Below are 14,950 nucleotides of genomic sequence, written 5' to 3' on the forward strand. Positions count from 1 at the left end.
GAAACAGAAATGTGAGCGTAATTAGGAAATAACAGCTGCTTTTGATTGTGTGTTTTCGGAGATAAACACCACCACTTGCACCAAATACCTTCAATAACCCATTTCCCCAAAGCATCCATTTGTCTGCATGTGCACAAACAAAGCCCACCACAGCCGTCGCTCCTACAGCAGAATACAGGAGCAATCGAGCAAATCCACAGCAGCAATAACTCACTCAAGTGCCCACGCTGTCAGCGGCCACGGGCCAGCCGACAAATCACCAATAAACCCATGTAACATGTCAGCACGTTCAGGAAAGCCCGACGCACGCTCGTACTACTGCGCGGCGGCACGCAAAGCCAAGGAGAAGAGGGAGAGCAGGTCAGGAGAGATGCGGGATTAACTTCACTGATCCCGCGCCGTCTATGCGGGAGGAGATGCGGGGGGGGGGGGGGGGGGGGGGTCCTCTTAAACAGAAGGTAGTGCGGGTTAAAAATAGCCATTGACACGGATCTTTAAAAAAGGTCACTTAGGGGAAACACACACACACGTTTGTTTTGATCATGGAGAGAACACATTTGGATAAATTCAATAAAGGCGCATTGCCGGCACTCTTGCTGCAATAAAGGGTCATTTAAACAATAACTCGAGCTGATGTGGTAATTTTAGTGGAAAAGAGCTTTAAATTGAGCGGTCAGTTCTTTAACACGCTGGAGATTAAGTGCGCTCTTCCCACCACCTGCGCGCACTGTGGACAAGCGCCGTGCTTCCAAGGTGCGCACACAGAACACCATTCAGTCAACACTCCTTAAATATCCGCTCAACCAATGCGCACAGCTCACCTCAGCAAGCAGGGATCCAGGTGCGAATAAAACTCGTATCCTTTGCAGAAATTATGCAAAACCGCCTTCCAACAGCCGACACTTTCTCCCTCTTTCTTTCTTTACATGTGAATAAACCCGAGGCGGTGAAACCCAGCAGTCCCTCTCCAGTGCTCCGCTCCCTCACTGCCGCATTGTTCAGGTGCAAATGCGGGAAAGCAGAAGGTGAACTGTCGGTTTCAGCGGCGCGGGTTCGTTCGTGGCGAGAGAAGAATCCGCATTGAACCGAATGACAGCTCCGGCTGTGTTTCTGCTGCTGCTCCGTCGCTCTTCTCTCGTGAGTCTGAGCTTCGGAGCCGCGTGCAGCCTCAAGACTTTATTGTGAGGGGAGAGGCAGCAGCCAATCAGAGGAGAGGAGAGGAGAGGAACCCCCCTCCCTCCCTCCTCATCCTCCCCCTCCTCTCTCGTTCTCAATTTCATTTCTCTTTTCCTTTCTCCATCGAAACTTCTTCCATCTGTGTCGCTCTCACTCTTCCTCGTGCATGTTTCAATTCTCAATTCAGATTGATGTTATTCGGCCGACAGGAATATGTCAGATACAACAATGCAGCGATCCTATTTTCTCAGGTTTAACATCCGTTTCTGTCTGTGTGGTGATGTGAGTTTCTTATCTTCAAGTGGTGTATTTTTCATTTTTATAGTTTTTTTTAATAAAATGTGCAATATAAACACAAAAGTCTTGCCTTAAAATTATAACACGAAGACGTTAGCAGCCCTGTGAGACTGGTTTGTTTACAATGTTCACCATCTTAGTTTCACATTTGCTAATTAGCAACGGAAAGTACAGCTCGGGCTGGTGGGAATGTCCCAGGTTGTTAATAAATGAAACTACTGGACAAATGAAACATGTTGCATTTTGGAAAGTCAGGGGATCCCCAAGTTAAATACCTGAGGGGAACGTACATGTCTAAGTTGCACTAAAAGTGCAGATCTCCGCGATGTGCGTCTGCGATGTATTGTGTGATGAAATGAATACAACCGGCATCGTCAAACAGACTTCATTCAAACTGAAACATTAAGTAGAAAAATAACATTTTACAAGCAACGGGCTCGAAGCTGTTGTATAATACGCTTCATACAATCGTGCCAAAACACAAAAGGTGAACTCATCATGCTGTTCGGTAACATTACAATCAGCAGCGGTGAAGCACAGCAGCGAGTGCACTGGTAGTTTCATGAGCTGAACCACACCGTCCAAAAAACACAATAAAAGTGAGCCGCAGAGCAACGGCGGGGAGCTACTCAGCAGTCCAGCATGTAGCCATCACATCACTAGTCACCCAAAACATTGTGCCCCTTAGCTGTGGACAGAGGGGAGCACTCACTCAGTCACTCACAAACAAACACGTAAACTCTCTCCAGGGTTTCGCCTGGCTGAGATCACAACAATCCTCCAAATAGCTCAACATCAACTCAACACCATGGCACACTGGAGTAAAAGTCAGCTGAGTCAGCAGGATACTCATCCTCTGGGGACCATGAATGTCTGGACCAAATGTCACGGCAACCCATCTGATTCAGTCTGGAACAAAATGGTGGAGCAACAGGTCAATACAGTCATCCCTAGATCACGACAATATGACGACAACACAATGAAATATTCGTTATTGTGCGAAAGGTGACTAACACAGAGACTTTCCTCCACACTGAGCAGAGTAATAAGTCACGGTGTAACAGCAAATCATCCCTAATCTGGTAATCTGATATTAGCGCAGATTGACGTATATAACCCCTCTCGCTTAAAGGGCTGCACAGAGTTTGACCACAAAGATGAGGGTTGCAGTCTTTGCGTTGGACACAAACAACATAAACAATGGTCAAGAAACCGTATAAGTCTGTGTATTTGGAAAAGGTTAACAAGTTCTTGAACAAAATGTCTTCCAGTTTGGGTCTTTCAGGACAGCTGACTTTCACCCAGGAGGCCGCTGTTCGAGTCCCGTGTGGAACCAAAAGTTAACATTGTTAATTAGTTATATTGCATCATCCTAAACCTTTAAAACACTTATTTATTCTGGATCAAGACAAGTCAACATTCACCGCATCTCTTGGTTTGGAAGAAACAAACAAAGACAACATTTGTCTGGCGATTGGGTTGAAATATAATATCTAGTTTGATTTTTATAGAAAGCTCAGTGATTTCCTCAAACAGCTGTTCTTGTTGGGGACTACTTTCACCGGTGGATTAATCCACTTTTGGTTTTCTAGTGAGAATGTGGAGCAGCAGTACGGTGCATGTGGGATTGAGTCAAAATGAACTTGATTGTTTATGTTCATGTTCATGTAGTGCAGCAGTGTGGCTCACTGGTGTGTTATTAATCATTTTGAACAATGGAGCTCTATGGCACAGAAGATCTATCCGGCTCAGGATACACACACCTGTTAGCAGATACAGTCCTTGTTGGATTTGGTCTTTTAAAGGGATTTGTTTATAGTAAGAAAGCTGTATTCTTTAAGTATTCCTGTGTCTGGTTGCAAACACGTCCGTATCACAGAATACGAGCCTGACCAGTGTTGATTAGCATTGTTAAAAGCTAAAGGAAGTGGGGATTTTCCAAGCCAACGAGTTCACACTCTGTACCTGCAGGGCAGCCCGTGTTTGTCTATCCAGGTAACAATCAGTGTGGGGCAGCAGCAGCCCGGAGGTGTCACAGCTAAAGAGTGTGAAGACGGAAGAAAAAGACTCCCCATCACAGAAAAAGGCCACTCAGGGTTTAACAGCAACATATACATCACATCTGACCAGCCTGTAAAAGGTACAACGTGTCCACAGAAGAACTGAAGACATGAGATGTTCACAAAGAGCCAGACTGGAGGACCAGAACTGTGCTAAAGGTCGCTTACGCAAGCGTGATATCCAGTCCGATGTGCTGGATTTCAAATGTTCCTGCAGGGAAATGAATAAACACTGACTTGACGTCTGTGCGGCGCTCCACATACAGCCTCAACACGGAGCGGTGAAGACGGGCATCGGGGATCTACAGTGAGAGGTTTCCCATTGGTGCCGCCGATGCAGCAGCCAGGTCACAGGTCACGGACAAACATCCTGAGTGAAGCTCGTCAGTGTAATTCACATATATTTGACTTTTTCAAATTGAATTGAAATTTTCTGATATTTATATCTCTTTTTTCCTCTGACTATGTTATTGTTTCGGGATGAAGGCTGATGACTATTACTCATCATAGATTAATATTTTCCCTTCACCCCATCGGTGTCAGAACTCTCTGTGCGATGTCTTCGCTATGTCACAGAAATACATTTATCATTTATGTCGATCTAATGTATCGACAGCTTTAAGTTTAAGACGTTGATTGAATTGTGCACTTCTGATCTTAAGCTGTAATTAAAGGTCTCGTTGGAGTTCCAAGTAGTTTACAAAAGGTTTCAGAAACACGGAGCATGTGATCAATAAATCACCAAAATGTAGACTGACAATAATCAGCCACAACAGCCAGAATCACCACCTGCTGTACAGTCAGCATCTTTGTATTTCCTGCACGTAACCTGTGATAAATGATCTACATTAAAAATGTAAAAAGTCAACTTGCACCATTGTTCAGTTGCATATTCATGGCCTACATTTGTTGCCTTTAAACAAGCCCTGTAGAGAACAACAGTCATGAATTGAATACATAAAATATCTAATTTGAGTTGACGGGAAAATAATATTTACGATTTGTCCGTCTTTGTAAAACACTCAGACGTCTTTGTAGCGCTTTACTCAGTGAACTATTTGTCTGAGTGCTGTGTGCGCTTTGTTACATAAATTCGACGTCGTGCTGCGGTGGTCAAACATGTAACCGTTCAAATCAAACGGGCCCCTTAGGTGAACCCCCCCCCCCCCCCCAACACCGAATAACAACCCTCTAATGCTGCTCTAATGGCAGCAACGCCTGGCTCGGTGTGAATGCAGACTAACAGAAGTGATGAAGTCGTCACTCGGGTTGTTGAGCAACGTGTCAACGTTGCCAACCATCAGCGAGATAAAGACTTTTCCATTAGTGCCAAAAGGCAACAATGTTGGTAAACAAATCCCAGTGGCAAAAAAACTGGTTGAAAATATCTTGTCTTTTTAATTGATATAAAAGTGCATGAAACAGTTTCCATTACATTTGGTGCAATCAAGGGACACCTAAGAAATCTTCTCCACACTTCAACTGTAATGTCTTCGAGCGATCATCTTCCTCACAGACTCTTGTGATTTTGAGTCTTTTCCTGAATTTGGTTTTGATTAAATTTCCCTCCGTATTGCTCAGGATTAAGGCTTCATCCCAGCCGCCCTGAAGACACTGTTTCTGCATAATTTGGTTCCACCTGAGCCTGAATACTCTTCCACACTTTGGGTTAAAATATATCCTCGGTGTTGGTTCATCCTAGCTTCCTCCTTTGTTCGTGGTATGATTCAGACCAGCTGGCGCCTCTGCGACGGTCTGGCTGCCTGCACAGTTACACCTCTGTTCTCTGGCTAGACCGGTGAGGAGCTCCAGGACCCTGATCTCGTGCTCCATGCGAGCTTTCTCCCTCCTCTCCTCCCTCTCGGCCACCTCCCTCTGCCGGCGCTCCTCCCTCTCCAGCCACTGTGCCAGGAGATCCTGATGCCAGCGAGCCTGCTCCTGCCGCTGGCTCTCCAGCTGCGACAGCAGGCCCCGCATCTCCGACGCCAGCCGCTGGAAGCCCTCCGACAGGTGCTCGAGGCAGGAGGACTCCGGGTGATGAGGAGCACACGCGGGGAGGGTGTTGGGGATTGGATCTGGGGGTGCGGGGAGAGGAGAGGCAGCGGACTGGAGAAGAGGGGGGGGAGGGGGAGCAGCTGGAGGTGGAGGTGGTACTACATGTGGGGAAGGAGTCCTCAAGCTGTTCTCCACTTGTGGACCTATGAAACAGGATGTAAGACACAGGAATGAGATTATTACTGATGACAGGATCATCTTTGTAGATTAAACAATTAATGGATTAGTACATCGACAGTACATTAATTACTTTGAAATGATTTAAACTTTCTCTGGTTCCAGCTACCATAGTGGGACTGTAAACTGAATATCTTAATATTATCGACAGCGATCTAGAGATGGTCACCGTGAGCTTTAAGGCGCCTACGTTGACAAAGTGAAGAAGCTTTGTTCTCATATGCACAGAAAACAGCTGCACTTCTAAAATGTCATTTTTTATTTGTTTTGCTATCTGATCGAACAAGAAACGATCTGAAACACGTGAACCGACTGCACAAGTGTTCAAAAATGCAGATATAGATAAGTGTAATATTAAAATCATATGCTGAATTTACATTCCATCTCTGGCGCTGGGTAGAGATGCAGACCCTAAACAGTATTATATTTTTTATATATGTATTATTAGTTATAATCTGGTGAAGACGAAAACTATAAGGACATAAACAGCCAGATGACAATGCGTCAAATCCATTTTTATTAATTATTATATGTATTTAATATTTGGTGGGTATTATGAATTATATAATAATCACAGTACATACCAGTCATTTCACGGTGGATGGATGATTCCAGGTAGATTCCGTGGTGTCGCTGTGGTAATCCTGAATTGCTGAACTCGTACTCGTCCGTTGAATCTTCTCTGTCCTCCAACTTGACTTCAGCGTCGAGCTGCCACGTCTGATGGCCTCCCTTCTCCTCAAAAGAGCTCAAACACTGTCTTCCTGCCCTCTCCAAAGAACCAAGATGGTGTTCACTAATCTCGACATTGGAGTTTAAATCTGGCGGGATACTTCCTGTCCTGTCAATGGAGTCGGGGCGATGCGTCGCCATCCGCTCTGGAGGAACTAAATAAGGCCCTCCCGCTGACCTGCGGCCCAACACCGCATCAATCTCTGCAAAATATCTGAAAGTGCAAGGCTGCGAGCTGTCGACACTCCTCTGCAGTTTGGCTCTCACATAGTTGGCCTTCAGAGTCTTGACTCGAAGCCGGCACTGGTGTGGACTCCGAGAGAAGCCCATTTCACTCATGCGGGTCGAGAGGTGTTTGAAGACGTGCCGGTTGCGCAGGTTCTCTGCCAGACTCTTCTGGATGCGCTCGTCGCTCCAGGCGCACAGCAGCACCTGAGTTTCATCCACCGTCCAGTTAACGGAGCGCTCGGCTTCTCGTTTTCCTGCGCATACAGAGACACAGATGAAAACAGTCTGCAGCGTCACAGAGGAGAGCTGGTGGTCGGGGGTTATGAGTTCATCACAGACATCATGAAATGGACATGTGCTACAACGTTGACACTTGATTTGAATTAGCAAAATGATCACTTCCTGAAAAGGGATTTTCTGAGGTTTTGTGCAACAATAGAAGACGGAGCATTAATAAACATAACACCTGTAGGTGCAAGGTTGGAAAACAAACTCCACGAAAAAGTACTTTATAAATAATTACTCCATCCTCACTGACATACAAGCGGTGGGAAATATTAGAAACACCTTCCAGTGTGATGCCACGATACATCGGCTCTCTATTACTGCATTGGTCTGAACTGTTCGAGAGGTAACAACCACAGCAGAGTAGCAGCTATGCACACAGCAGACATCCTTAATCATTCTCTACATCTAACTATGTGATCTCAAACCAGAAGTACGCAGGTGACCAACTCACCCAAACATCTACACAGATTTTAGGTAACGATGATTCAGAACTCGGAAAAAAAGGGATTCAGCCCATAGCAGCTTTAATTTAGACGTGTGGTAGTATATTTACATGGAGTTTTCTCATCATGACATAATTCTGCAGGGAAATAAAGGCTACTTGATAGATTCACATTCATAACACAGTGTGCATGAATTGCAGAAGTTAGGAACTAAACTTACCTTCAAACTTATAAACTAGCTTCAATAACATAACAGTTTATAATAGTGTCATAAACCCTGGCTGGATTCAGAAACATGTATTCATGCCCCTCTCTAGCAGAGATCATGTTCTCACGTTACTCATGTTTGCTAATTAGCCAGATAACAAGCTGTTGGCTCAAACTGAACGTTACAGTGCGACAACTTCCATGTGAAAAGTTGGAAGGTTAGCCAGCAAGCTAATTCAGATACATAAGTGACAATACTAGTACAATATAACACTGAAACACCCAGGGTGTCATTGTGCAAACAGGATATTTAGCGAACGAATGGTTCAACAGCTTAATAACCAGGAAGCTAACTCTGCTCCTTGTCACAAACACAGCTAATGCTAGCTGCTAACAGTTAGCTAACCTATAGCTACACGACTGTGTTTGTCTAACTGACTCTCTGCTGCCTGTTTACAACAATACAAACATGTCGGTGGCTTAAAGGATTCTTACTTCTGATCGTCGAAACGGAGCTGGTCGAGTTGATCATCGGAGGATTCATTTTAACGCTCTGAAGAAAATGTAAACATTCCCCCACTCACACACACAGAGCGCCGCTGCTCACTTCCGGGTTGACGCCGCTCTCTTCCGGGTGACGTTGCTTCAAGCGCGTGACGTCACACGTGTGGTTGAGTTGTGTGAATACGAAATCAATTCATAAAAATAAAAAGACTATGATGACAGTAACGACACATTACTTAATGAAACAATAACATTGTACTGTGCACACATTTCTCCTGTGTCCGTTTTTTATTGGGCACACCAAAGCAATATCTTGCCCATAAAACGAATTTACATATTATACTGACAATGTGTTACATATTCTTGAATTATTTTCGTCTCAATCTGCAAAGCTCCCATTTGTCCTATATTTTTTTGTGTCTTTACAGGTCCTATAATTATTCATACCTCCTCTGGGATCATTACAGTTTTATGTTATTGTATCTTATTATTCATTCCTTTTTCATAAGAAGTATATTCATATCGCACTGTGTTGTAGAATATTTATTCAAACAAGTGCACTGTGAGTTTTTGCAAATATAATGTGCAAACCTTGGATGAAGCTGTGATGCAACGGGATACGTTTCCTGCATATCAAATTAGTTATTTATCTAAAAGCTTATGATCAGGTGTTGATAATGTGAATCAAAGTATCAACATAATACATGTAGTATCTCTAGAGTCACGATGGAAGTAGAGTGACACCTTCAGATATTAAAGAGATGTAAATGCATATGCTAGTTTAGGTTAATGTAAACAATTAGACTTTGAATGTAAAATAAAATTCCATTATTCAATTACAGCAAGTAAGTAAGGCACAAGTTAGTGCACAGCAATGCATGAATAAATGCGCCACTCATTTCAATGAATGTCACCAACACGGCCGTTACCTTGGCTTGCTAGCTAGCTAACTTAGCTATAGCCAGTCACAAATGTAACGTTATCTTACACAATGTGTTTTATCCAGCAAGTCCTTTTATCAGCCGGGAAACAAAAGAGCGAGCGAGCCTCTGTTGTGAGAACATCCTGATCCTAAACACAGAGGCTTCGTAGCTTCAGACGTCACGTATGCCTCTTTTGGGTGTGTAGTCTTTATAAACACATGGAAAAGCATCTTTTAAACTGACAAACATCATATGTGTAATTCATGGCACAATTCAAACAGTATTAAGCAGTTATTTGTTTCTTCCCGTTGACTATCGTACATATTTTTTCTGAAATAAGGTGGCGGGACCCTTGAATGTTTTTACACAAAGCTTTTTCAGGGTCTAAATGGCCGATGAGGTCCTTTTTAGATCCCTTTTCTTGTATCCAGATTGTACATCGTTCCAGGTGAGACTGAAGTAGAATATAGTGAACAAAGTAGCAATTGACCAAGTCAACTCTAAATATGTAGCTATATGATCACATGTCTCTGACAACCACAGAATGTAGATAAAGCACTCAAATCCCGATGCTTCCGACGTGCATCTTGGGCACTAGTATTTAGCCATCCACATGCAATCACGATGCATTTTAAACTGTTAAGTGTGAACACGTCCCCAGAGGCCGCAAATTCGTCTCAGTTTGGAATAATAAGAGGGCACCATTGGGAGGAAACGGCTCCTCAAAGAGGCTGCGACGTGCTAATGGCTCGTCTCTGGATGTCTGCTGAGAGCATTAAGGTCTTCTGGTGTTCCTCTCTCCATTAAACTGGTTCATCTCCTCAGTCTTTTATCCACAAACACAGCAATTATAGGTTGAGGGAGGGGGGTGGGGGGGGGGGTTCTAAAGTGATGCTAATGCAGATCCAGTCTGCTAATGCAGATTCAGTCTGCTTTCCTGCAGTGATATTTGCATTTGGAGCTTTCAGCCTTTGTTCTGTTAGAGTGACTTGGAATGAGTTTAACAGGAATCTTTAAAGAGAATGTCGGTGGAATTTACAGCCGAGGCCGCTTTCTGCCATCTACATCTCTTTGTTGTGATGCAGCGTATTGCCTTATGCAGCGGTGCAATGCAAGTACATTTAATCATGCATTGTACTTCAATGCAATTTTCAGGTAATTGTACATTACGAGAGTTTACACTTTATACTTCTACTTCACTACATCGCAGAGGTAACTACTGTACTTTTTACTGGACTACACTTATTTAAAACTTAGAGTTACTCGTTTATTTGTACATGAAAAACACACGTTTATATGATATGATGCAGAACTTTACTACTGAAATTAAAAGTGGCTCCACATTGATTAACTATGCTTAACATGCTTTTAAATGTAGTGATAAAAACAGAATCTCCTAAATAGGGACTTTCATTTCTTCCAGGAGTCAGATGACAGATGAACTGAGAACACAACAGAAATGAACTCTTCACTGGTCTGGGAGTTAAATGTTCCTGAATACATCTCACAATGAGGAAAGAGACATTTAAATAGGAACGGCAGTGGGGATTTTTGAGTGTACTGTACACTTCATCAGCACATGACGAGGGGGAAGGCACAACAGGACGTGAAAAAGTCCTCTTGTCGTACTGGAAGTTGGGCTCCATAGTAGAGAAACCTTCACCCACAGGAACCAGGTCTTAGTGTTGGTTCTAGGGACGTAGTTACAGAAACTTGGTGGTGCTGGGGTGGGACTTTCCGATGGTCCAGGAACATTTGTCAGTGGTATCGGTACTTGATCTGAACAAAGAATTTACTTTCAATGTTGTTGTCATTTCACCATTGCACAACTTCCCAACCGCTGCACTAAAAGAGTGAGATAGAAAGAGTGACAAAGTGAGCAACAAAGACAAGTGAATCCTTTTTTTATTGCTATTTGGTCGAACACAGTCACACAATAATCCAGACAAACAACCAGCAGCACACTGGTCATTCGGAGGCTTTTCCGGTGCTTTCAGTTTGCATCTCCATCTCTGCATGTTTGACTTCCAGTAAATTACAAAGAACATTACAAAGTCCATGTTGTTATCTTGTCATATGATACGAGGATATGGTCTAATGATCGGACACGAAGATACAATACCACGATCTGATCCGATACGACGGCCTGACATAACTATGAGCCCTGGAACTGCTGCCTGATATAAAGGTTGTTCCTCACAGCACAGCACCGACTGCTTGGGAGCACACACACACACACACACACACACACACACACACACGATGAGTCCACCACAGCACAGGTAATTACAGAGGAAGACGGGAGCCGAGACAGTCGCCTGGACATTCATCTCATTACTCAAGCATGCCTCCAGGCTGTGCCCCGCTGGGGAACTTCACATACTCCTCTCTCACAAGAAGGCTTCCCCCCCCCCCCCCACACACACACACTTTCCAAAATACTCACAACACACACCTGGACACTTTTAGAGCATTAGTGGACACCTTAGCAACCTACAAAGTGTGAGCAGGGAAAGGATAAAGGCAGGACTCCTGGTGGACACATCGATTTTACTGGAAAACTTTGGTGCTACGCGGTGTACACCTGTGATCTTTCTGGTGTGGGAGACGCTGTAATTATTAGGCTTTGTTCTCTCGGACTTCAGAGGAAGGACAATTTAAGGAAGAGTCTGCGGACCCCAAAAGAAAAGAGCCAGGCTTTTATAATATATGGCCGCAATAAAATAAACAAGAGCAGAGCCTGCACCGTCTCCTGGATCGTCTTCGCTCTCGTCCTCAAAAGGGGGGGGGGGGGGGGGTGGAGACAGGCTGTAGATCTTCTCGCGGTGTGATTTGTAGTGCAGAGAACCAGGTCAGCGAGCACACGGCGCGGTGAGGTACAGACGGCTCACAGCGCTGGAGGACCGAGGATCACTGTGGAGGCTCAGGACCTCTCCCTTCATGCTGCTCCTCCGCTTTCATGTCTCCTGACAACCAGCAGCCGCCGTGCTGTTTACATCAGCAGTTCGCAAACTTTCACACCAGACACTAACAAAGACTCGACGTGGGAGCAGTGCAGCAATTCCTGGAATCTGTGCTTTTTTTGGGAGGGGGGGGGGGGTTCAGCTTGTGGTTTTTGTTGCAGTGGTGTAGTGACGAGCCAATCGCTGCCCCTGCTGACAGAGATTCTATGTTGCGTCAGCAATTAAAAGAGAAAGCGAGAATCTAAACACGGATTACACGTGATACGCTTCCTCAAACTGGACACGGGGATCACGTTTCATCTTCTCGCCAGCTTCCGTAAGCAACTAATCAAGCATTTCTTTAACGCAGTGCTATTCTCAGCCCGCTGTTATTAATCCTGCAAACCCGCACATCCCTCATTATCACAGTCCTTCTGGTCAGCAATCAGAAGACCCGTTTCCATCCCTGCAGAAATAAAACAGAAATGAGACCGCTGGAGTCCATATGTGCGCTCCTCATTTTGCAGATACCTTCTACAGAAGACGGGTGAATCTCATGTCTTTTGGCGGTAGTCATAAGCTCATCACGGCCTGTTGATATTACAGCAACCCGTGCGGAAAATGTTCCCCTATCGCTGCGATTTGCAGCTGCAAAGCACATGCCTCTGCACCACGGTGGGATGCCGAAACCACAGAATGAAAAGAAAAACCCCGGCAGGTCATTTGTCAGCCATAAAAAGCGGGCTTTGGAGCTGTTGCGATGTGGAGTGGTGAGCCCCTCTGTTTTCAAAGCGTCGCTCCAGCCTCTCAGATGACTCACAGAAGTCTTGGTCCCCGGCCTGGACGCCCTATAATTTCCTTGCATTTTTATAGTAGCCACCAATTTAGCAGAGGCCACGTTTTGACCAACAGCAAACTTATGGCAGAGCATCTGTGCTTCAAAACACTTCCTCCAGCTCCAGATGCCTGTAGGAGAAGAAAAACACACGTCACATCTAATGAAGTGCGAGAGATCATCTGTGTGGTAAAAGATTTGGCTTCGGGAGAAACTCGATGACGACGTCTTCAGATCCAGTGCAACTGCGTATAGGTCACAGTGCACCTTTCTGTTTATCGTCATGTAAATCTAAAATTATCTTCAGCCACACTTCCTGTACGCCTCATTTGAGTCACAGTCATCCGCGAGGCTGTGTAACTCCACGGGCATTTCCACCTTGAGTTCCTTCTTCCTCTGTTTGTCGCTTCAAACGGGAACCGACGAGCTAAAAGTGGAACAAAGACGCCAAAAATACCGCACACTTTGCGGTCGTGGATAATTCCACGAAGTTGTTGTTTTTTGTTACCAAAGAAGGAAGGACAATCTCATGTAAGGGAGAGGCGTGATCGCGATCATGAATGGAGAATGTCGGCCGGTGCTCTCCGTCCACCAGCCCGAGAGTTGCATCACAGGGTCGACGGGGAGCGATGGCGTGAACAGCTGAATGAATGATTCCCTTGTCGTGCCTCCACTCTGTCGACCTGCCGTGGGGCTCTGCAGCTGAGAAAGCACATCCACTGTGGGTCAGAGTTGGTGGTTCAATCCCCGTCTCCTTCTATCAAGATGTTCTTCGTCTGAACCCCACATGGCTGGCTTTATTCTACAGTCTGCATCCACGGACGTGTTCACACGTCCGTCACAGCTCACAGTCCTTCTGACACGAGGACCTTCACGGAAACCCGCGGCCGAGTATCATTGAAGTCGCTTTGGATAAAAGCATCTGTTGAATTAACGTGACGCAACAGAACTTTAAGTACTTTTGGTTCAATTCAAACAGCAAGAAACCTTTGACCTGAAAACCACAGAACGAGTTGCTTGTTGAGGAATCAATCCAGAGTTTCTTTTTTGGGAACTTGAAACTCCTTGAATTGTGCCCCAGATCCCAGCGTCAGACCCCCACCACCACCATCCAAACTCCCCACTGCTTTCTGCTTTTGGGGGTCGCGAGGAATGCGTCCCACCTAGGTTACCGAGGCGACCCCCATTTGGTGGCCGAGGAATGCTCGGCGTTTCACCGCCCGGACTGTTTTCACAGCGCAGACAAGCGTCCGCATTTCTTCTGGTAAACTGATCCCGACCACACAAGAGGAGCCCCCCAATCGCCCCTTTACAGCCACCTCTCCCACATCCCCCCCAAAAAGAAAACTACCGTCAATCAACACCTAATACTCAAGAGCACAGCTGATCGAAACCACGTGAATTGACTGCTGGTTCCGATTGAACCAAGAATGCGCTTAAATAACAGGAAAAGCCGGGTGGGAGTGGTGGTCCGATGGCTTTGAATGTAGAAGAAGCAGCAGACAGTCGAGCAGATCAAAGAGTGTAAAAGTTAACTGAAGGCACGAAGTAACATGAAGCATGAAGTAAAACCAGAAAGAACAGTTCTCTACTTCTCCAGAACATTTTCACGTCACTCTGCAGAGACGTAGAAACCGAGTGATTTAAAAAGAGCGACAATCTGTGAACCAAATCGGTTTCCAAGCTCGTCTGTCTGCGTTTACACTCTGAGCAGCCATGTGCACAGCCTGGTTTTTTTTCTAAATCTAAGAAACATCCCTTTTTAAGAAAATCTGGATTTTAACAGTTTAATATTTGATAAAGCAAAAGAAATGCCGTTTCCATCCGTCACAGTCAAACATGATGTAAACACATGTGGAGGAGTCTGAGCATGTCGACGTTATGCGGCTGGTTTGCAGTTTCCTGTAGTCAAACACCTCCTGCATCTTAAATTAAAAAGGTACTGAGTCCGGCTCCTGATTGCCAACAATAAATCATTGCCAGACTCATTTTTCCACGAGGAGGCAGGTGCAGCGGCATTAAGAGCAGCGGTGAAGACCCGGCGGAGTCGCCAAACACTGATATCAGTAAACTGCTTAAAAAC

At 45.1% G+C, this 14,950-nt stretch overlaps 2 protein-coding genes across 3 annotated transcripts in view; both read right to left on the minus strand.

The window, feature by feature from the left end:
• Window positions 1-14,950, minus strand: part of rasgef1ba (RasGEF domain family, member 1Ba) — an 83,191-nt gene that overhangs the window by 20,370 nt on the left and 47,871 nt on the right. The window contains exon 1 of one of the 2 annotated variants that reach the window (XM_079270191.1): window positions 822-998. The exons of the other annotated variant lie outside the window; for it this stretch is intronic. The gene's annotated coding sequence lies outside the window, so the exon portion shown is untranslated. Of the gene's footprint in view, window positions 1-821; window positions 999-14,950 lie in introns of those variants that run through there. 2 annotated transcript variants of the gene reach the window in all.
• LOC306778602 (uncharacterized protein) lies at window positions 5,008-8,263 on the minus strand. The gene is made up of 3 exons (XM_079270192.1): window positions 8,159-8,263; window positions 6,350-6,979; window positions 5,008-5,731 (listed from the first exon to the last, which is right to left on the minus strand). Exons 1-3 carry the CDS (start codon window positions 8,205-8,207, stop codon window positions 5,232-5,234), a joined length of 1,179 nt encoding a protein of 392 aa, XP_079126318.1. The 5' UTR covers window positions 8,208-8,263; the 3' UTR covers window positions 5,008-5,231.

This window comes from Melanostigma gelatinosum (genome assembly GCF_949748355.1).
Source record: "Melanostigma gelatinosum genome assembly, chromosome: 6".
NCBI classification, from domain to species: Eukaryota; Metazoa; Chordata; class Actinopteri; order Perciformes; family Zoarcidae; genus Melanostigma; species Melanostigma gelatinosum.